Below are 23,919 nucleotides of genomic sequence, written 5' to 3'. Positions count from 1 at the left end.
ACTGTCTCTATAAAATCAGAACATCTGGTCACCCTATGTGTGTCCCTGCCTGTAGATGTCTGTGTAAGTGCAGTACCTGCCAGAGGTTTGTGGCTTAACAACAGCCTCACCGTGTGAGAAGGATGCCCCAGGTTGGTGGAACGGAAGGCTCAGTGGTCCCACAGTCCAGGTTGCACTCCAGGGGTCCCGTCACACATAGCATCTGCAAAAAAGCTGGTGGTAAAGGGAAATACAGGGTAAGCATGAGAGCACCGGGTCAGCGGCTTACGCAGTTTTCTGGCTTCTGAGGATCCCTTGCTTAGGTGTCTAACTTGTCTCCTGAATTGTATATGGAGTCTGGGCACCTAGCTTAGGGTTGAGTGTTCCACTAGGGTGCAGACTGCTGTAGGGGTTAGGTGTTGCAACATGGAGCAGAACAATGCCTAAGTATTTTGAGGTTCTGGGCCCAAGGGCCAATTACTGCTATGAACTCCATGCTGGCAGACTCCTACTGCTGTCTATGAAGGGGACTCCACTCAGAGGCAGGTTCTGTCCACCTGCTTGGAGCTCAATGGAGGCATGGACTTTAAATGATTAATGATCACTAGTTGGACCCAAATTTAACTATGCCACATAAACTTGTGTGAAACTGCTATCCAGCTATATGGTTATAAATTTCCAGTTTAGATTGGCAAACCGTTGTCTTAAGCAACAATTTAAAATTATCCTCAAGATCTCCAATATGATTTTGTTCAGTTAAAGACCAAATTTTTGCTACTCCGCTGAGTGGTTGTGTAAGGCAAGGTTTTATTGTGTTTACATCTGAAAGGGTGACTCAAGAAACTGAAGTAATACAGAATGAATCCATTATTTTAAGCTTCTCTCACCATTATTTTTCTTAATCTCTGATTTTGAAATTTTACCTCACACTGAGGATTGAGAGGATGACAGGAGCCATACAAGTAGGCCCTTAAACTGCATCAGGGTTACTCTGAATAGTGTTTTATTCTAGTATGAATGTTGTGAATGGTGCCTGAGGGCGCTAGGCCATTTGTTTGCAAGAGATGGCACTGAGCCAACCTTTCTTCAGAAATCAAGTGCTGCAGTAGAGACATGGCATTTCCCTTAGTGGAGATGGGGTTTAATGTAATGAATGACAGCACTAACACATTAATGTAAGAGGATTTTAGCTGACATGCAGCTTTTAGATTAAATTGCTGCTTAGCAAATTTATCCTCAGTCCTCAACGTTAATTTTTTTAATAGCCTAGTTTTTGTGTCACTCCCTTCATCAGACAATGATTGTAACCCTAGCTTGCTCAGAGGAATTGACAACTGTGAGTTTAATTGTTTTATACTCTCAGTGCATGCAGATAAGTACAATACCTTGAAAGCAGAAGTATGAATCTTTGCAGAGTTGACTGAGCCTTCTGAGGTATAGAGTAAAATATATGTAGTTATGCAGTCATGATCCTGTGAGTTACCCCACCCTCCACAGGACAGAATCAGAACCTCTCAACTGTGTGGCATTGGCCCTATACTGTTAACAGTTAATGAAAATCATATACCTACAGAGGCATAAATGTGTGTGTCAGAGAATCAAAATGAAGGACACAAAAATGATTCATACAGGAATCTTAAAATGTTGTAGGTTTCATTCTTTTATAGTGAAAATAACTTTGCTATAACCTGTTTAATATTCATTTTCCCAACCTTTTACACAAAGTTGTGTTCCCTCATTTTTGTTAGAGGAACTTTGGGAATCTCTGAAAATGAGGTGCACTTGACAGAGCTGGTGAAGATTTCCCTTTACTGCAACTGTTAGGGGTCTTTGGTTTTGGAGCAGGAGGCTGAATTTTGTTCCTACCAAAGACAGAGTGGCGGAGGTGTTTAGCTCAGTAACACCCACCATGTCCAAATTGCCCTGAGATTTGTTATGATACATTTTGAAAACTGCATTGGAGGAGTATCAGTATGATCTATATAGTAGTTGCACCTCCAGGATCTGATCAGGATCATGCTACAAGCTCATAAGAGGATGTGGCCCCTACCTGACAGGTATTAATGAATCCTGCCATGGAAATATCATCCCTCCCATTTTGGGGTATGAGACAGACCAAAGCCAGGCAGGGAGTCGGTGCCAGAACTGGGAACTGAACCCATGAGGGGCTAGTGCTGAAGGAGTCCGCACTCCTGCCTCCTGGGGGCTGAGGAAGGCGGTGGGGGGATGAGCACCAGCTGGCTAGAGGCTGGGCCCTGGAACAACCACGTGCTGGGGCAAGCCCCCTCTACCCACTATGAGGCTGTTGCCGTTGCCATGTGAGGTAGCTTTTCTGGCAGGGGCACCCTCTGCCTGAAAGACACCCTGGCTATTGCTTAACTCCCCAATCTGTTTACATGCGTGAAATCTCTTCCCCTTCGCTCCCCTGTATCTAAGGCGGAGGCGAGGAGGGCGTTTGTGTCCCGCGGGCGGGCTGCATTTTTACATTTCCCCACGATCACTCAGGCGATCTGCGCGGACACCTACAGTTGGTCTGTGAGGCAGCGGGGGTCCTTCGTCTTCCACCTCCCGGAGTCCTGCCCCGCCCCGTGGTATAAAAGGCGTCGCCGCAGTCGGGCTTTAGCTGTAGCTGCTGCCGCTGGGGCTTGGTCAGCGCGGAGGGGCGAAGAGCCGGGCGCCGTCTCGCGGTGAGGGCCGACGGCTCAGGTCTCGGCCCCTAGCCGGGCTGCGCCTGCTCGCGGTGGGGCTGGCGATCCCGGGAGCAGACCAGACCAGACCAGAGCTGGGCGGGGCCGAGGGCCCTAGGCCAGGCCGGGGATGGAGGCCGCAGCGGCCGCCCGGGGGAAGCTGGGCCTGGCCCTGCGCGGAGGAAAGTGGGGAGGCGTCGGCTGGTGGTTGCTACGGGCTACGGCTTGCTCCCTGGGGAGCCTCCTCTTCCTCCAGCTGGTGTGGGAGCCGGGGGTTTCGCACCACTTATGGCGGGAGGGCAGGCCGGGCTGGGGAGGCGCGGGGTAATGCAGAACCCCGGTGCTGCTCGAGTCGAAGGCTCTCTCTGAGCCCTTGAAGCGCAAACAAACCCCGGCCTGCTCTCTGCTCTGCTGTGTTGTGCGTTGCCTTGGGCCCCACGGAGCATTTCTTTGGCGTGTGTTTGTCAGACCTTGCGACGAGAACCGTTAAACAAGTGTCTGAAACGTGACCCTTATTAATGGATGGGGAGTGTGAGAAATACAGGGGAAGAGCCCGGAGTACGTGCTTTAAAAGCTTCGCAGGGCACAGAGTTGGCTAAAGACGCCGTAAATGATTGAGCTGAGCGGCTAGGGCCAGTAAAATGTGAGCATAATGCTGTAATTTAAGTACATCCCTTAAAAACAACAATAATAATAAAACGTTACCTGATTAAGTGTCAAATACAGGCTCTGCACTGTTCTGCTTAGTCACTGAGCTGTACTGGTATCTGAGGCTAACTTGTTTTCCAAGTTCTGCAGATGATATTTCTCTTGCAGGAGGTAGTCTCCTCTTCTTTACTAGCGAAATAGAAACACTCATCCTCGTGATTGATAATGAGAATTAAACTACTTAAAACGTCCTTTTGGTTAAGAGTTCTAGCAATAAAGCCCTGTTTGATCACATCAGTTTCACAATGTGTATTTGAATTATGGACTAAAACTAATGTGTGAAACTGCCCTTAATGTAAAATAGTTTTGCATTGACTGAATTTGATCAGGCAAAATCTATGGATATATCACATCATGCAGAATTTTGTAATAATTCTAGACATGTACAACCTAGGCATGTATGAACATTAATTTTGTTGCCCTTGCATTTGTTGCACCTTAACATGACTAAATTTTGGCTGGCGAGATCTGAATAGGTATAATGTCAAGATGCTGTGGTTAATTTTAAACTATTCATTGTATGAACATATTCTGTGCTACTTAATGTCATCTAGTTAATCAGGTTATGCTAATAACTAGTCAACCTATTGTGTCAATTCAGTTGTCATGCATGTGGACTGGATATACTTGATACTGTCACTCTGATAACAAACAAACAACTTGAAATTGCTTCCTTCAAAAAAACATTCACTTGAAGGGAGAAGTGTAAGTCCCAAATATGAAAATTTCAGTTTAAAGAAAGTCTTGCATTTTCTGATCACAATAAGCAGTAATTTCTGTATGGCATCATATAGTTAAAATACTTAGATGTATGAGGCTCTCCCTTCACTGAATATTTTAGCATAGTTAAACTGAAAATAGGGCATTTAAAAATAATGCTGACTCAGTCTGCTTATGGAACAAGCAGTGCTATGATGTAAATCAAATTACACTTAATAGAAATTTGCTGTATTGATGCTAAACAGTCTGGAAGCTATAACTTACTGTTTGCATGTTATTAGTTTCCTTGAAATTTTGGAAGTCTAAATAGTAAAAAATAGACTTTCTGTCTTATTGCTGATTGATTTGCCCCCTCTCCCCCCCCACCCCGTAAGAGATTGCGGGGGTGACTGGTTTAGATGTGAAGTCATATTTATATCTAGCAAATATGAAGCCAGATTTGTACTTGAGCAATCTTAACTTCTCATTGTAGGACTGGTCTGCTTAATAATATTGAATTCATGTAACTTTAATCAATATTCAGCACTCTTAAAAGAGAGACCATAGTTGTAACATTGCAGCAATAAATTCAGTATCATACTTCAATGAGAGATGCAGTGATCATGAGTCCATCCAAAAATACCCATACTACTTAAGATGTAATATCTGCATATGGGGTTAAAGGATTGGCTCTAACTCTGCCAAACATAAATTGAGATGGCACTCATCCTTTCAGATGAGGTTCTATATTCAGTTTGTGTGCTGCCTAATAATCTGCACTTACTGGGCTTCATTGGGCTGTGTGTGTGTTTGTGTGTGTGTGTGGTTTTTTTTTGGTTTGTTTGTTTTTTTTTGGCAGTAGTCAGGATCAGCAGTATTGACATGGTAGAGTCTGCCATGTGGAGCAGATAATGCAAGCTAGCTGAAAGAGAGACAACCAGTCAGCTACTTTAATTGCAGTAGATCTTGGGTCTGTGGAATCATAGGCCCCCGACCCTTTTTGTACCTTTTGTCCCTAAAGCTTTTTCCACAGGTTTTGAACTGGATTGTCTGACTGCATTAAATGATGCATGACTTAGCTCTCTTATATCATTAAAGGAGCTCTAAACTGTAATATTCTTCTGCAAAACTAAACACCACATAGGTAATAAATGACCAAAAAAGGTCTTGAGACATTGAAGGCACTAGGGTTAATGACTTCACACAGACTCTTCTCCAAGTATAGCTGCCTTCAAAGACCTTTCCTGTTAAAACAAATCACTTTCACAGCTAGTATAGAACCAGTTAGTCCAGACTAATTCTTTAACACTGCAATAGAAGCAAGCTTGCTTTCTTCTTCTGTTAGCAGTTAACTGGAGAAATTTACTAATGCAGCTTACATATTAGTTGTAATGAATTCAAGTCAGTTTCTAAAATTTGAAGTAGCCTGACTTCAGAAGCACTTGAAGGACTTATTGATGTATATACATACACTTTTTTAAGGCAGTGAGGCACCATTATCATCTAGTCTGACCATCTGCATAGCCATAGAACCTCACCCATAACTTCCTCATCAAGCCTATAACTAGTATTTGAGCTGTAGCATAACTCTTAGGATGATCAGTTTTGGGAGTCTTCATAATCAGACTCCTAATAAAATACCTCCAGGAAACTCAAACACACATGCTGCAAGAAGAAGCAGTAATCTTACAATTTGTTGTTGTTGTTTCTGAACTTGTTGAGACTGACTGACTTATGCTCTAAAATACACTGCTAGGTCTAGAAAAAAAGATGTATTACTTAATGTCTTGAACAGTAAGTGTGGGGGCAGGTGCAAAAAGCTTGCCCAGTATCTGTTCTGAAAGCTCTCCAATATCAGTAATATGTCAGTCTTGTTTCATTTAAGGGAGACTTGTCCAAGACACCAGAATTTTGAAAGTGCTGTGGGATCTAACTGCACCTGAATGGTCACCAGATGGCAGAAGGGCCTAGCAGATTTGAAGGACGATACTAATCTTAATATTTTGACATTGGTACTTGAGAGCACTTAAAACCATATTCAAGACCAGGGAAGGATGCTACTGCATCTGTAGTACTGCCAACATATGTCTGGCATTCATTCACATTGCATCAATGCCCTAAAATTTAAATGTGAAATGTGTTGGCCTCTTGTTCAACATATTAGACACTTCCTAATTGCTTAGCTCAATCTTGGATTACTCCTTTTCCACTCTCTCATCCTCAGATGCTTTGATCTAGAAGTAGTGAATTAAGACTTGTCTATTCAATCAGTAAATTTTGTAAAGATGTCTGATTGTATGGGGGACACTTATTTTCCTTTCCATATAAAATGATGTGTCCCATCTTGATGGCGTGTGTCTTGAAGAGGCGATGTGAAGGTAAAGATGGCTTTTATAACTTGAACAGCACTCTGTATTACACTAACTTCTCTGCAGACTATTGCATGAAAATAACTAGTGACTTTCTCATGTTTTAGATGCCTTCAATTAAACTACAGAGTTCAGATGGAGAAATTTTTGAAGTTGACGTTGAAATTGCAAAGCAATCTGTAACCATCAAGACTATGTTGGAAGGTAAGATTGCAGATTTGAGATAAAGGCGTATCGCAAACTAGTGTCCCAGGAAACATCACTCAAATCAGAATTTTTAAAAACTGAGGTGCATTACCACAATTCCACTTAAATGGTTCTTGGAAGCACTATCCTCGGCACAGATATAGTAGTAAGGGAAGGATTAGTACAGCCACAAATAGCAAAGCAAAAACTTTTGCAAGTAACACGTAAGTGTGGATTCTTATGGTGTAGTTGTAAGATGGAGATGAGTTTTGATGTGCAACCTACTTGGATATTTAGACCTAAAGTACAGGTACTGATTTGTGGTGGTAGGCAAGTAACACAAATTGATTCTAAACATGTGATCATGCTAAATAGCTAATCTCTACAAAACACTTCTGTTATGGGTTGAATTTACTGGCTTTGTATGATGGCTACTAAAGTACAACAAACATAACTTAAACATCAAAGCTAAGAGATGAAAGTGAGTGTGGTGGGTTTTTTTAAAGTAAATGATGACAGGTGTATCACTGGCCCTATTGTCTGAATCTTTAACTGTTGCTGATTTTTAAAAATGAAATACCCAGCATGTCTCAAGGTCTCATTTGCATTAACCTCCCACTGTTGGCAGCTTACAGCAGAGGACAGACTCAGTGCAAGTTGACTAGATAGTTTTCACATCACCGGAAAGATATCTTTCTTTTGTTTGACTTTCTGTTGTAGAAGTTGTGATGTCAGCATAGTCTCTGCAAAATGCACCTCTGTATTTGACATGTCTGTGGTATGAGTGTTTCTCTTAAACCTTGTCTCCAACTCCTGAGGGAATTTTGCATCACTGTGTTTGGATAGAATTCATGTTGCCCCTCAGATTTCTTTGCTTCTCCACAGAAAAATGACTTTCTGTTGGGGAAGCAAAGTGAAGCTGTAAGAGCGGTAACACGCCCCTCCTCAGAAGTTCATGCACATTGTTTCAGGCCCCCAGAGCAGCTGGTGGAGAGGTAATGCCTCAGAGGGGGATGGCAAGACTGGTGGTGCCTATCCTTCTAGTCCCAGCTGGGCAGGGGAGTACCAGAATTCCTGTTCCCCTGCAAGCAAGGGCAGGGCCAGATCAGACCCACCACCAGAAGCCTCCCCGGCTGCTGGCAGTGCTGCATCTCACCCACCCCAGCTTCTTGCTCCCATTGCTCCTTAAGTTGTGGGGAGAGGGTCGGTCAGTCACTCTACAGGCAGCTGCTCCTCCCTGCATAGCCTCTTGCAGTCTCCAACCACCTTCACCTGGACCCCTCTGCAGAGTCCCATTGCCCCAGCACCCCCAACAAGCTCCTGTGAATCCAGATCCTCCCTCCACTGAGCTGACTGCACCTAGACTGCCCCACCCAAACCCCTCTCACCTCACCTGGATCCCTCCACACTTGGATCCTGCCAGTCTGAGCCTGCCCTGGTTTGGAGGGGCAAGACCTCAGGGTGTTTTTTGGACAGACCTGGCCCTTGCATTGTCAAGATCGAGTGCAGCCTCACTGCTGTGTCCCGTGCATGGGGGCTGCAGGGTGATCTCCCACCTCTGCAGCCAATGGCCTGAGCTCCCTACTGCCATGCTGGAGCCTCCATTTATTTATTGACAAATACATTTGGAAGAATTTTAAAATACTGTATACAGAATTTTTTTATTTTTGGTACAAAATCCTTCAGGAATAGTCTACATTAGGCTTTTTTGGCAAAAAATTACCAGTTGGTGGAAGCCCTGGTACATACAAGGCTTCAGCACTGAAGTCCTTATCACTGTTGCTTTTAGCCTGTTTTGAGCAGAGTTATGACATGGTGTTACTGCTCAAGGCCACTGGCACTTGTCTGCCCCAGAGTGTCTATCATGAACCTTCACCTGTGACACTGGTGGCAGTCTCCTTCCAAACTACAGTCCCTCTTATAGATGTGCTGTAGTCTCTCTTCTCCTCTCCTTCTCCCCCCCTTCCCCCCCCCAAGTCTGCTGGTTCACTTGAACTGGCACTACTACTTCAGAGGAAGGGCCTATCCAGTACTCATTCATGTCTTATTTCTTATCTTTTCCTAAGATGTCAGAAAGATGCTTGTTTCTAAATTCAGTTATTTCCTCAATGTCAAATTCATATTGAATACAGTTGAAAATTTAAACTTTTTCATAGGAAGTGAGCTGTTTTTATGGTTGAGCTATTTTGGTCAGGGATAGTCTGAGAGGCAAATTTGCATTCATCATCCTCAGGCTAACTGTTATAAGTCTTCTTAAGATGCTAATTTGGACTTCTGAGCAACTAATTTGTGGATATGCCTTCAAAAAGCCTTTCACCAAAATAAGTACAACAGGAGGGAACCATTTACTTGATCAGTGATTACAATAGTGTCTGAATTAAATTTGTTTTAAATTTTACTCTCAGGAATGATGTCTATTAAATACTTTTGTCCAAGTGCCTGGGTTTATGAAAACAAGCTTCCTCTTGAACATTGAGGATTGGATTATATTATTTCAGTGGGGGTGTGGCAATACACTAGAAACTGGGGGGCCTCTCTGACCTGCTCGGTGACACCAATGTTAGTGGGGAGAAAGGATACATCTCTAAAACTTATAAGAGGTTGCATTCTCTAGTGTACCTCCTACAGAGTAAAGGTTAGCTTATGCATACCATTTTTCTTGTTTCAGTTCAATTTTCTATGTTAATGTTGGTTTTATTTAGGCAACTTGTTTCTTAGCTAGCTAGCTTTCCTGTTTTTATCCTTGGGGTTTGAAGTCTGTCTTGCCTTCTTGTGAGGCAGTTGGGGAGAAGACAGGAATACCTTTTGAGCAGCTGCAGGGTTGGCCTACAACATTTTGGCACCTGAGGCAGGGAGCTTAAATGATGCCCCCATGCACCCTTGCTTGGGCCAAAACTTTAGAAGATCTCAATTCTGCCTTCTTCCTGTTCTACTTCTCTCATGGTATTGGTCTGCTACCTACCCCAATAAAGGAGAACTAACAACTTAAAATGCCCTGTTCAAAAAATTCAATAATACTTAACTTTCAAATTCCTGAACAGCAAATGTAACTTTTCTTGTCTGCATAGTAAACACTGGCATTTTTATCTGTTTGAATAATCAAAATGGTGCTTTCTGTGCTGCCTTTGTTGCAAAGATTTGAACTGCTTCCTGAAGGTCCACAGTCTGGGCCAGCTCGTGCTCTGTTGAGATGGTTGCAAGGCCGACCAGCCTCTCCTGTGTCGTTGTGGAGCATAGATGTGTTTTTCTCCACTGACAGCTGTTACAGGAATTGTTAGTAGTATGCGCAGAGCAACAAAAGCATTTGGAAAGAGGGTGGTGATCATCTTTGTGCACGTGTATTCCAGAACAGCCTTTGGAGTTGATCCTGCTGAAATGTATCTTGAAAGGGCTTTCAGTTCATCACCTAAATCACTCATATCAATATTGTGCATGTCATCATATGTCAACACTGTCTCTAGTGCCCTGCATTGCTGGTGTAGGTTGTCTTCAGATATAGTGAGAAGTTTTAGAATATGATACAACATCCCAACTATACTGCTGTGTTCCTTGAGCTGTGTGAAACAGTCTTCAACTTACTGTATTGTGCAATCTAGCACATGGTTGAAGAATTCAACTTTGAATTGTTCTTTGGGGTCTCCTATGGGATTATCCCGTGCCTTGCAATCAAAATGTCGTCTTTGGTGACTCTTGTATTCTTGAATGGGTGGGAAAATAGCTTCATTGTGCTCTCTGCCAACTTCTGTGCACTCTTCAGAATGTTTTGAAATTCCTCATCTGACTAGTAAGACTGTAGGTATGACCTTGTGTTGTCCAGTTGTTCCAGTGCTCCAGATATATCAAGATCAACATCTTGGAGTCTCTTGCTTACAACTTTTATTTCAAACAGTATGTCAGGCTACCATAGTAAACCACACAGAAATTTGAAGTTATGTATGTTTCTGGTGATTCCATTTCCCTCTGCCACTGTTCTCCCACAAACAGTTCCTGTCATAGCATTATCCTCCATAATGGCAACTGTGGCATCATCTGTCTTCGCAATTTGGTGTGTGTTAGGCTTTATCTCCTCCACTTGACTTTCCCATTGTGTGGCACTCAGTGGTTTCAGTGTCAGAGAGGATGTTCCCAGATGTTGCTTCAACATTTGTCATTGAGTTGATGCAGGGAAAAATACATAGATGCTTTGAATTACATTAAAAAATTCAGCAGCCTCATTAGAAGCTGATGCTGCTTCACTGACAACCAAGTTCAGCAAATGAGAACTGCATGGGACAAAAGCTCGAGGGTTTAACTCTCAGATCCATGTCTGCACTCTGTTCTTTCCTCTCATGTTGGCACCATTATCATAGCCCTGACCTCTCGTGTCAGCTGTCACAATTCCCATATCTTCCAGTTTTTTAAGAAGCACATGTCAATAAATTCTAGAAAATGCTCTTTGGCAGTCACAATTGCAGGGACATTTTCACTAGGTTCTGTTACCAAATGCACTATTAAAGTCATCTGTTCTGTATGGCTGATGTCAGGTGTGCAGTCAAGAATAGTATCTTGCTCATTTCAGATCTGCCACAATCTTCTGTTTGACTTTGTTGCCAGTAACTGAGAGATCTCATTTTGAGTTTTTTCCAAGGTGGTGGTGGGTGTGTCCATTTCTTGGGTGGTGACTCTTCTTAGATGCTCCTGGAGTACAGCATCAAACTCAGCCATCAGCTCCACAATTTTAAGGAAGCTTCCATTGTTTGGCACATACAGCTGATCTGAAGTGCCACACAGTGCTTGGTTTTGGGTAACAAGCATTCTCACAATGGCAGTGAGCCTTTTCGGAACATATTGCCAGTAAAGAGACTCTGATGCAATCATCTCTTGATGCTGATCATCTATGGTGGCCTTTAACCTTAAGTCTCATCTCAAGCTCTTTCCACCTATGGAATGCTCTCTGGTGACTTGATGCCTTCTCATGGCATGCCAGATTCCTAGCCAGATTTTTCCAGTCATTCGTTCCTGTAGAACCCAGTGTGGCTGGAACATTAGACTGGAAGAGTTTGTAACAAAAACAGTTTGCAGCATTCTGGTTTTTTTGAGTACCTAAGCCATGGCCTTTCCACTTTGTCACCATTGGGGATTTCATGACAGTAATGTGTTGGAGACATCTATCTTTCATTATCTTGCTGTGGCCCATGCAGTACAAGAGTCCCTCAGGCTACTGTTCAAGTGGGTCCACAGTCCTGGATCATCTAGACTTCAGGAACTAAACTCAGCAGCAGCTGTTTCTTGTGCCTCCACCAACACTCTTCTCTGATCTACACTTCTTTTTTTTTTCTTTGTGAATGTGCATGGTTACATCCATTTGAGATGGAGATATGGATGCTGCAGTAGCTGCCAGGACACCTGCACTCTAACTGGAAGATCAGGCCACACCACTCACATCCTCACTGGGGCTGGAAGGCTCACCAGGAACATTTGTGTCTATGTATCTCAGGAGAGCGCCTTCCTCCTTAGATAGAAAAGCTTCCTTTGTTTACTTGCTTTTCTTTGAATGCTGCCCCAGAGGGGCATTTTCTTTCACTCATGACTGCTGTTCTGTGCCAGCTGTAGTGGCTCTCAACACTCAACTGAAGGGGACAAATAAGCAGGCTGGTAGTGGGGCCTGAGTGATGGAAGATATCAGCGTCTTAAAGGCCTAACCAACTCCTACTACAGTGAAACCCCACTATAACGTGCTCTGCTATAACACGAACTCGCATATAACGTGACCATAGGTTGGCTCCCCTTTAAGGCAGATATAACTTAGATAATGTTTTCACAGTACTGTACAGTACCAGTGGTCCCCAACACCATGGCAGGGGAGAGACACTGCAGCCCTGTGCCTGCTGGGGACAGAACTCCGAGGCTGCAGGCTCTCTGTCCCCAGCAGGCGTGGGCTGCAGCTTCTCTCCGGTTTCTCCGAGGCTGCGGGCGCCAGTGTTCTCTGTCCCCAGCAAGTGCTGGGCCGCGGCTTCAAGAGGAGCCATCTCTCCCCGCCTACCGGGGACAGAGAACTCCAAGGCTGCGGCAGGTGCGGGGCTGCAGCTTCTCTCCCGCTTCAAGGGGAGCTGCGGCTCCCCGCCTGCCGGTGACAGAACACAGAACACTGGCGCCTGCAGCCCTGGAGAAGCCGGAGAGAAGCCGCAGCCCCCGCACCTGCCGGGGACAGAGAGCACGGGCGCCTGCAGCCCCAGAGTTCTCTGTCCCTGGCAGGTGGGGGGGCATGGCTCCTTTTGGAGCTGATTTGAAACCCTGCTATACCACGACCCCGCATTTAGTGCGAAGGAAGTTTTTGGACCCCAAAGGTCGCGTTATAGCAGGGTTTCACTGTACTTCAGTTGACTGCCTGTTCTCAAGTGGGTTCAGGGAAGCAGAAGAAACAGGAATGTCCCTGAGAAGCTGGTGTTAATCAGTCCAGGCTCCTGGGGTGCTAGAGAGGTATGTAAGAGGCAGCTCCTCCTCTTTCTCCTTGCAGCTCCTGCTGCTTTCTGTTGTTCCCTCTAACCCTTTTTTCCTGCCTGCCTGTTGTCTCTTGTGCCCTCCTTCCTCCAGCACAGCACTCCACCATCTCTGTGCATCTAGAGCAGAGAATATATATACACCAGCAGCAGGCACAATGTTCTACACTCTGGGCCTAGTGGCCTTAGCTTAGTGTTTTTAATATGTTAAACTATAGTAGATATTGCAAAAATGGACAGACCGGATGGCTTGGTCAGCTCCAGATACAGTGGATCTCCCCTTCCTATGTTGGAGCGCTGGATGAGACTTCAGAAAGTCTCAGTACATGAAAATTAAAGCAGAAACATTTGTGAAAGCAGTTAACTTATTCAGGGTAATGCTTAGCTCTGATCTCCTACTGACACAAGTTGCAAACAAAAACATCTGTGCAAGTCTACCAGATGGTCTGTCTGTACAGCAAACTATGCCTAATCCTTGTCAATAGGGATGCCTGTCTGTGCTCTTACATGCAAAATCACAAACATTAGAAATGAGTACATTAGTGCCTTAAGTTCGAGAAATGACTCTTGTAGATCTAGCTGAACAGACTGGATACCCTCAAGTACAAATTGTTTAGCGATGAGACACCCAGGATAAAATACTATAGACATTTAAAATTGTGTGGGTTTTTTTGTTTTTGTTTTTTTACTGTTTTTCTGTCACTTCCACCTCGTAACATCACCAAAAGCTGCTTAGTGTGGTGCTGCTCTGCATGATCAATAAACAAAACTTGGAAAACATGAGCAGGAAGTTATAAAAGTTCTCTCTGCAGGTGGCAAAGAATGCAGTTGCTTGGTAAGCCCATCCAAAGATCTTGCCACTTTTAGAGTTCAGAAAATTGTTAAACTCTTCACTGTTATCAGTGGCTTTTGGTTTACTTTGAAAATCAGAAGTAGTGCTTATAAACAAATCTACATAATACCATAAATAGCACACTAGACAAACCATGTATTGGGAACTCTGGAATTACATGTCATTGCCTCTTACTGCTTTAGAATGCCTTGTGCCAATAAAACACTCACTGTTGCTCCCAGACATCTGTGCTGCAGATTCATATGCTGATAATGCAGAATTATCTCTAACGGGGAGCAGGAGGAGAAAGTGGAATGTTGAAAGGGGGATGGAGGGACACATAGGGTTTTGGCACCAAGAAAGCAGGAGGCAGCCTTTCCTAGTTAGGGGATGCTAGAGGCTTCAGGCAGGACCTATCTGCTCTCTTCCTTGAAGTGTTTTAAATTGGTCATTCCACAGTCCAACACTTTGACAACTAGCTTCTCACACTGCACCTATATATGTCGCTGCATTCAATGAATTATATTTGAAGTTTCCAGTAAAATGCTCATCAGTGAAATGTTATAACTCATTACTGCAAGTAGACTTGGATAACAGTAGCAGTTGTTTAAAATCTCCCAGTAGTGGTAATTGTGGAGTGCTAGTATAGGTAGGACATTGGCATGTTAGCCACTGTGTGTAGGCTTGCTTTGAGGTGGTGGTAGTGCAATAGTGGTGTATTCTAACTACATTAAAAAATTAATGTATTTGAATGATGCAGATCAGTTATTCATCAAATGCATATATAATTTTGTACATCACTTTACGTGGCTGCATAACCTTTATATAGGGCACTCAAACTAAGATAACATAGCAATTCTGATATCTATCTTTGCAATAAAATGGTATGGTGCATCATTTTAATCAGGGCAATTACCTTAATGTGGTATTTATTCTGTGTCATTCAATCCAGGTATGGATTAAAGTCTACATTGTGAATTGCAGTGTGCTTTCAATATTCTTTGCATGATGCTGTTAGTCACTTAATTCTGAATTTTGAGACTCAGAGCATAATGTGTTTTAACACGTCTCAAATATACTCTGAATTTTTTTAAACAGTGGTTATTGGTTTTAACACCTTCCCTAAAGGATTTTTCTTAACATGGTCAAGTGACTTGTCATTGCCTCAAACAGAGTGGAAATTAACTGTTGTGTACAGTGTCGTAGTTGTATCAGTCCCGGAATGTTAGAGACACAAGGTGAGTGAAGTAATATCTTTACCTATCTTGTCTCTGGAAACTAATATGGCTTTTTCGTTTCACTATACAATACCTTGTAAGCCAAATACCCAGAATCTCTATGGCTACAGTATTAACTGATCATGCAGAGAGGACAAAGTTGTGGTTTGTAGTTCATACAGTAGCTCTTTAAGATCTCACTTAATAGTAGATTCAAAGGGAATTCTTTTTTGGAACACTTTTATAGCAAATTTGGGATCTAAACGCTGATATTGGCTAAAGAGTTCTTTCCAATTATCCAACACTGTTAATAGTGGGATTACAGTGAAATAGGGATGAAAAGAACATCTAATGGCAATTTAATAGCCTTCTGAATAAGAAAACATACATGCATCTGTGTGTATATATAATATAAATAAAAATATTAGCTACTTGAGTATGATGAGCATTCTGTTACGTAGCATGTAAAAGTGATACAACATGGTATTCTGAAGCCTTGTCTAAGAATGCCTAACTTCCTGCTTTAGCAGTAGGAGAATCATAATCTGAATACTAACTGAGTGGATTAGCAACATTCTGTATCAGAATTATATACTGTAGTTGTGGATTGATATACTGTAGTTGTGGATTGATGAAGCCTTCTGAATTTCAGAAAAATGGCAAATTGCAGCATCTGAATGGCAGATTGCAGCATCTAAATCTTCTTTCCATTTTTAGATCTGGGAATGGATGATGAAGGAGATGATGACCCAGTTCCTCTTCCAAATGTTAATGCAGCTATATTAAAAAAGGTAAGATGCTACTAAGGTGCTGTTAGTTGCTTTGAACTACAAAAATGTGTAAACTGAGCTATCACTTAATAAGAACTGGAAATACTAGATTTAAACAAACGTTCTTGTGTACAAGTTACATTTTTTTAGAACATAAACATTTATCAGTCAAAAGCAGGATTTGTTGAACTGGAGTTTAAATTTCTAGATGAGATTTTTTTCCTGTAAATCATACAGATAAAACAAATCTTTTCATATTAATGCTCAAAGGGTGAGAGGCCAGTAGCAGTGGTAATAGCTGTTGCCAGACATACTATGCTGTGCACCAAACTCACCATCCACTCCCTAATTGTTCTTGTCCTGGGGTTCTCCACAAGAAGTCTACAACTGGTGTTGTCTGAGGACTCACTTGAGCAGGCTCATGTTCAGATCATTAAATGCACTGGCTGGAATCTATTGTTACTAGGTGAAATGGAAGGAGGAACAAATTTGCAGGTCAGGTTTCTTTGAGAACCCTGTCTGCATTGTGTTGAGTTTGAACTCATTTCAATGTTTGAGATGAATTGGGTTAGTCCTATAATAAGCCACACCTGACCAGTGAGGCTAGGGTAGAGTGTTACAAACTCATAGCCAGAGTGCAAAAGAAGACTGTGAGAGCAGGCAACCCCTATTCCTTGTGCAGTGCTTGGGTAACACTTCACTAGTCAAAATTCAGATTAAATAAAAAATGTAATATGTGTAGATTAACTACTTGTTTTCTCCCTAATACACATGCATAATCTTCTATACAAAGTAGCACTAATGCCTGACCATACTGTCTGCCAATAGGTGGTGGTTTTCTTGTTAAGCAAACTAATCTGCATTTCTCAGCTGTAGGGCAAAGGTCATACTTTAACCCTCTTGTGTTAGAACTGTGCTCTTAATGTTAATGCTATGTTTGATTAGAGTGTGCATTAATGCAAATGTAAGTCGGCTCAAATATGTTCTGGGAAATCTCCAGACTCAGAATGTCTGACTTTCTTTACCCAGGCACTCTCAACAGGATTTTAAAAGGCTTTGAAATTCCAGGGTCTTGTATTTGACTGGGTCTGTACATGTCTTACTGTCTGGCACAAATAGCACTGACATAGCACATTGTGTCCAAGACTTTGTGGGGTTTTTTTGCAGTTTTGGGAAAGTAACTGTTCCTGTAATCTGAAGTCAGCCTAACAGGACTGATGAGAATGCTTAAGGACAATTTTATATTGATTTTAATGTCTTAATATCAGGTGATCCAATGGTGCACCCACCACAAGGATGACCCACCTCCCCCTGAGGACGATGAGAACAAGGAAAAACGAACAGATGACATCCCTGTATGGGACCAAGAATTCCTGAAAGTAGACCAAGGAACACTTTTTGAACTTATCCTGGTAGGCTGTCCATGTTCCATTAGATGCTCTCTCTTCAGCACATAGCCACATTCTCTAGACTCCTGAACTTTGTCTTGGTGTACCTAGAAGTGGTGGAATTGGTCTGACTTTCCCCAGTTCATAGTAAAAATCATTCAAGATAATAAGTGTTGTGGACACCCTTTAAAAACTTACCTAACACTAAGCAGCCCAGTCTACACTTGCAGACCCAAGTACAAATTTGTTGCTTAGCTTTGCACTCAAGTTCAGTAATCAGGTCGTCTTCTAACTGAGTCAAGTTTGTTGCAGACATGGTAACTTCCATCATTTGGCATAGGATTGTGTACTAAATTCTGTTCAGCAGCCTGAACCCACTTCTAACTTCAAAATTCAGTCTTAATGTTTTGAGGCCTAGTTCCCCTTGACCCTAATGGTATGCAAGTTGGTGTGCACTTAGTACAGGCAATGTCTGTATTGTTTGGATAGCCAGCTGGCTGCCCCACAGACTTCCGTGTTCATAGGCTTCTATAAGGCCTTTCTAACAGGAATGTCTCAAATTTTAAGTTTGTTTAGACCTATTGTGAACTGTTCAACTAGGACTGTCCTGCCCAATATACTTAAACACCTGCTGTAACGAGCTACCTAAAATAATGTTTATCATAAAACAAAAGTAGCCTGCATTTGGTTTAAGTTGTACATCCACAGAGGCAGAACACTGACTTTAAATCTGGTGACTTTCTTTTTGCAGGCTGCAAATTACTTAGACATTAAAGGTTTGCTTGATGTCACATGCAAGACTGTTGCAAATATGATTAAGGGGAAAACTCCAGAAGAAATTCGCAAGACCTTCAATATCAAGAATGACTTCACTGAAGAGGAAGAAGCACAGGTACTCCATAGTCTGGGTTTCATTAAATTCTGGATTGCTTATACACTGAAGTAGCCACACTAGTGTTATAGCTAATGTTTCAACACAGACTTCCCAGGTAAAACTAGGATTTTTGGTCTAAATGTTAAAGTGTAAAGCAATTGTGCTAGAATTGGTGCCCCAATTAACTTGCCATTCAAGTTTATCCCTGTGTAGACATCCACTGAGTAGAGGGTTGATCTTGGGCTGGAGCCCAAGCTCTGGGACCTTACGAGGGTGGAGAGTCCCAGAGCTCAGGCTCCAGCCTGAGCATCTACATAACAATTTTTATTGCCACAACCAGAGCCCTGCAAGCCCAAGTTAGCTGACCTAGGCCAGCTGTGGCTATGCTGCAGGTTTCTTATCCCTGTGTAGACATACCCTTACAAGTTAATGTCTCACTTGTGGAAAGTGAACATGCTAGTTAATATCACCATGTCAGACTTGCTAAACCTTTTTGATGAAGGTCAGATTTACGTTTAAAATGTAGATTGATCTATATCACTCGGGTGTGCGGAAAAGATTTCCCATCCCCAGAGTAACATAGCTGAAGTAATGTAGCTCTGCTGACCTAAACCCTGGTGTTAGCTGCAGCTAGGTTGAGGGAATGCTTCCCTCAGCCTAGCTACTGCCATTCAGGGAGATGGAGTTAGTACAGTGACAGACGACAAACCCTTCTATTGCTGTGGGTTACAGTGGCACAGCTATGGTGCTGTAACCTCCATAGAGTAGACAAACCCTAAGTAAATCACTGAAGCCAAACCAGTAATAGGATATTCTGGGTTGCCATAAATAGTCCTTTGTTGCCCTTTCAAAAGCCTCAGCAGTAAAGCTATAGGTGTGTTGGGGCACCCACCTGGGAAGATTCAAGCTACTCAGAATTTCCCTAATAAGGCCTTTCAAAGAGTTAAAACAAGCTGTGACTTACGGTCTATGTTAAAATGATCATTAAACAACCATTTTTAAGCAGAGTACTATGGAAGCTGCAAACATCAATGAACAGAGTGTCAAGAACTTGTGTGAAGTCAATGCACTTGAGCTCTTGCTAAATCATGTATAGCAGTGGTCACCAACCTGTGGAGCCTCTGCCACTCGATCGTGATCTCTGGGCTGCTGAAAGTCCAGCAGGGCTCAGGCAGCTGCCTGCCTGCCATGGCCCCACACTGCTCTCGGAGGCAGCTGGCTTCTGGCATGTCTCTGCGGCCCCTGGGGTGTGGGGGAAGGCAGTTCCATGCGCTGCCTCCACCTCCAGCACTGTTCCTGCAGCTCCCATTGTCCAGGAGCTGGCCAATGGGAGCTGCAGGGGTGGTGCTTGTGGGCATAGGCAGTGTACAGAGACCTGCTACCCCCCTTCTCCTAGGAGCCACAGAGATGTCAGCAGCCAGCTGCTGACGTATAGTAAGATGACCAGTCAGTTAGCCTGCATGTTGTACTCATGAATACCTAAGGAAGTGGTTGGAAGATGCATATATTATCTTCAGTAACTTCTCAATCTGCAATGGTAAATATTTTACAAAAATTAGTTTCAGCCATCCAAGAAAAATCCAGCATTTCTTCCAGTGTCACCCTTTTTTACGGGAAAGGAGCATAATCCGGGATGCCACTGGGACTGTCTAATTAGTTTTTAGAAGTTCATAGCATGTGTAGCACTACATCTAATTAAAGCTTTATCTTGTTTTAAGGTACGCAAAGAGAACCAGTGGTGTGAAGAGAAGTGAAGTATTGTGCCTGACACTCTAACACTGTAAGGATCGTTCCAAATACTAGTTGCACTGCTCTGTTTATAATTGTTAATATTAGACATGCAGCAGCAAATGAAGTTGTATTAGCAGGACGTTGTTTCCTTTTGCATGTGTGGTGTTTTTTTCAGTACAGATTTAAATCCTATGGTTGAGTTTTTACCAGTGTAATCAGATGTCTTTTTACTTTACTCTGCAAAGAATAAAACTGAACTAAGCATGGATTCTGTATGGAAATAGCACTTCAGGCTATCCTGTTCATTACTCTAACTGTCCATGTCCAGTTACAATGTTATCTTGAGATGTCAGAATTTAGATAAGCATTTAAACTCCACTGTAAATAAAACAACTTGGAAATGTTTTCTGAATTAGAATTAACAAAGCATATTTTTATTCAAAGAACAAACGGTTTCTTGGGGAACCAGGCTGAGTGAAGAGTTGTTGAGTTTCCTCCAAACTTCTAAATATGAAGGATAATTACCCTTGGAGTAAGTTAGTACTTGACGCAGTTCTTAGTTGGTCACAGGCAAATAGTTAGGCATTACAAAATCTCTTCCGTGGCTAGTACTTTCTATCCTTGTTTCAGTTTTGCCTGCAAAAGACCAGCCCTAGCACAAATGTGGGTTTGGCAAAAACTGGGTAAGCTCATTATAGTTAAGATACATGGCTAAAGAGTTCCAGGTTAAGACCTGCCTCTAGTTGGTACAAAGCAAGATCTGAACTGCTGTAGGCACAGGAGAGTTATGAATTTTAATAGGAAAAGCTGATTCCCGGGTTGACCAAAAAATGACTGACTTTACCAAAGTTAAACTTACTGATCTGGCATGTCATTAGTAGCTGGTTTTAGGTAATTCTAAACCCGCTTGTGATGTAGCTTTATTAAACATGGCTTCATGTGTCTGCAAGAAATATTTCACCTATGTACTGTACACGAAATCACAGCTTGTAGACTCATTATGGCATACAAAACAAAGCTAATGCTGTATCTAGTGTGACGACTTCTTTTGGACAAAGCCACTTGCAACTAGTTCAACAGTAACTGGTTTTCTGACTTTTACAGTTCCCTTATAGGGAGTAGGAGATGGTTGTGTAGTAAACATTTGAGGTGTGATCTTAGCTTATTGCATTCCATTTTCTGTATAAACCTTAGACTAGAATTAACCTTAATAAATATACTTATCTTCATTTTAAAGATCATGGTGTTGCACTAAGTGGTGTTAAAGGGTTAATGGCGATTGTGTTAGAAAAAATCTAACAAGCAACTTGACAGCCTCTAGAACACTCAGTGAATAGCACACGTCTTGCTGAACATTAAAACTTGAAATTGCTGGTAAACATCCATGTAGCTGCTGCGTAAACAATCTATGTAGAGAGCATTTTAACATCTGACTCTGTGGTGACTGACTGGCTGTTTGCACTATAAACAGTTTCTCTGACTACAGTCCATGGAACTGAGTGACAAACAATGGAGAGTTGGGTATAGCTATTAAGAGGTGGTCAACAGCATGAAAAGTTGGAGAACCGCTGCTGTAGCACCCAAGCAAACTTGCTGTCCACCCATCCCTTAACTGGCTTCCGCCAGCCTGCCAAAGCATCTCCAGAGGGGGGTTGCTCAATAATGGGTCCTACATTCAGTGTAACGGTAGCATCATTGGAGCATCCTAATGCTACCAAAAATAAATGCTCTTGATGACGCATGGGGCTTCTTCTATGCAATCAATGTAGTTAATCTTAGACTTGTTGACACCAAAAGTCTTCCGTAGGAAAGAAAATGAGACCCAGTGCTATGGTTAGTGGAGTAAGTTAATCCAGTTTCGAAGACTAATAGTAAAGAACATCTAAGGACCCAGGACCTCGCAATTCCTTTGACAGGTATCAAGATGAACTTGTTTTTAGGCTTTGTTTTATGTTGCATCCAACAACAAAGGGCTTATACTCAGCAAGTTTATCCCCTGAGACGGGGGTTGGCCACCAGTTAGAAAGTGATGTGATATAACCAGTTTCAAACTGATTCTTTTTGGTGGATGGAAGAGAAACTGCAGTCCTACAGGTCAGGAGCAGTTCATCTCTCCTCTCATGAACGTTCCCTTCCCTTATCTAACAATGCCTTATGACAAGAGGCAAACCTTCATGGAGCTCAGCTGCATTCTTGCTATCTGCCAGTACATCCTGACCTAGGCTGGGAGCGGGTATCAGTGCTCAGCTGTACCATAAGGTGAGGATTGTGGCAGAGTTTTTAGGATGGGTAGGAGGCAGAAGTGTAATGCCACATAGTAGAATGAGAAGTGAGGGTGGGCAGACTAATAGTATTTAATTGCCCTAACTGTAGGTAATGCACCTGAGAAGAGGTGTTTCTTCTGGTGTGAGACTTGCTGATCTTCATTGGATGGTTTGATAATCCAAGATGTTAGTTCATTATACTAACTTATGATTGTAGGATTCTTATGACCTCAGAATAACACTCTAGTCTAAAATACTATTGGAGCAATGATCTGATATTCTAACTAGTCTGTGTGAAAGAATAAGTAAAAAATCCTAGCATAGTGCTGGAGGGCTGTGATAACTTCACCACTTACTGAGACAAGGAGAAGTGCAGCACTATTTCCTAACCCAAGAAATAGTGTTACCCATGCCATTCCAAGAACAGTTGCAGGCATTCAAGACTGGTTTTGCGGTTGTTACCTATGAATCTCCAGCTTGTAAGTAGATGTGGAGTAGCTTGCTCTAAAATGACTTCTAGCTGTGCCTGTACCTAAGTTTCGGGAAAGTACCTCCCCCCCACCCCTTCAAGGCAGAACATGCTGTCAAAATGTTACTTGCTGCCTTAAGTTCAAGTAGCAAAGCTGCAGAGGGGAGTTTATGGGTGCCCTTGATTTGGGGGACTGTCAATAAAATCTGTGTGCTAAGGACTCCCCTCCTGGGGAGATTAGCATAGGCAGAACTTTGTCTTTATGTCTCGGAGCTGTATGTAAGGGAGAAGCAATGTGCTAAGGGCTGTGTGGAGGTCTTTGCAAAACAGGCCTAGTTAAAGGGACTAAGGTCAGAAGTATGCTCACTGATACTACTTCCACTAGTTCTGAAAACTAGAAGTGTGGGGGTGTGGCTGCTCCATCCAAATAACTGATCATGCCTCTGTTTAGGAGAGCAACTCTTCATGCCTTAGCTGGGGCCCTAATCTACTGTTCAAAAAGCATTTGCTCTGTATCCTACTGTGTTCCTGTTTGGGTGAGCTGGAGAAAACCTGCCCATCCCACCCCCACACAAGTCAAGGTAGTTTTTGATTAGTGGTACCTCTGCCCCCAAACTTTCAGGCTGTTCGTAATCGGCTACTGTAATCTAATCTCTCTCAACTTTTCCAGTTTTAACAAGATTTACATCCAACAGCTCATCCTTTAGCCTGTGCACATCTTCCTTTATAAGTGTGCACTAGAAATGTGTCTCTGGAGAACTGATTGGCTCAAGAGTTATTACAGGACTACAGGCTTCAGCTTCTGCAGTGTCTGTTCAAAATCAGCTGAGGGCAGTAGTGGCCTGTGAAATGTTAGTTGTCAAATTTCCAGCAGATAAGATAGGGTAAACTTAACCAGAGTCAAAGAGGGAGTGGCGGTTTCTGTGGATATCAAGAATAGCCAGGGTTGTCCTAACTAATGAAGGGGGAAAGCTCTGGAAAAGAGATTAAAGCTCATGTTTAAGAGCTAAAGCCAGTCTACGAGAGAGCAGGATGAGATCTGGGGGAGTGGGTAGGGATAGCGTGTATTTTATAACTGCCTATTGCAGAATTCTTATGCCTTTCGCTAAAGCATCTAGGTTTGACTGTTGTGGGGAGGTGAATATAGGCCTACATGGACATACTGGACTGCTCAGATCAGTCATCTGGGTAAGGAGGTGGAGAAGGAGCTCCCATCTCACATATAAAGGTGGTAGTTCTAGGTTATTGGGACATAGCATATGTTGAG

General features: G+C 42.7%; 1 protein-coding gene across 1 annotated transcript; it reads left to right on the top strand.

The window, feature by feature from the left end:
- Positions 1-2,560: 2,560 nt before the first annotated feature.
- SKP1 (S-phase kinase associated protein 1) lies at positions 2,561-20,331 on the top strand. The gene is made up of 6 exons (XM_032783493.2): positions 2,561-2,666; positions 6,550-6,646; positions 15,874-15,947; positions 17,195-17,338; positions 18,066-18,206; positions 19,907-20,331. Exons 2-6 carry the CDS (start codon positions 6,550-6,552, stop codon positions 19,940-19,942), a joined length of 492 nt encoding a protein of 163 aa, XP_032639384.1. The 5' UTR covers positions 2,561-2,666; the 3' UTR covers positions 19,943-20,331.
- Positions 20,332-23,919: the final 3,588 nt, after the last annotated feature.

The sequence above is a fragment of the Chelonoidis abingdonii genome, chromosome 7 (genome assembly GCF_003597395.2).
Source record: "Chelonoidis abingdonii isolate Lonesome George chromosome 7, CheloAbing_2.0, whole genome shotgun sequence".
In the NCBI taxonomy this organism is placed as follows: Eukaryota; Metazoa; Chordata; order Testudines; family Testudinidae; genus Chelonoidis; species Chelonoidis abingdonii.
The sequence above is the reverse complement of the archived record's forward strand: the minus strand, read 5'-3'. Positions and strand labels throughout refer to the sequence as shown.

Bases quoted from the DNA above. Each gene is read 5' to 3' on its own strand.
- SKP1 (XM_032783493.2), top strand. From the start codon at position 6,550: ATGCCTTCAATTAAACTACAGAGTTCAGATGGAGAAATTTTTGAAGTT. The intron at 6,647-15,873 runs GTAAGATTGCAG...TTCCATTTTTAG, and splicing joins CATCAAGACTATGTTGGAAG to ATCTGGGAATGGATGATGAA. The intron at 15,948-17,194 runs GTAAGATGCTAC...TCTTAATATCAG, and splicing joins ATGCAGCTATATTAAAAAAG to GTGATCCAATGGTGCACCCA.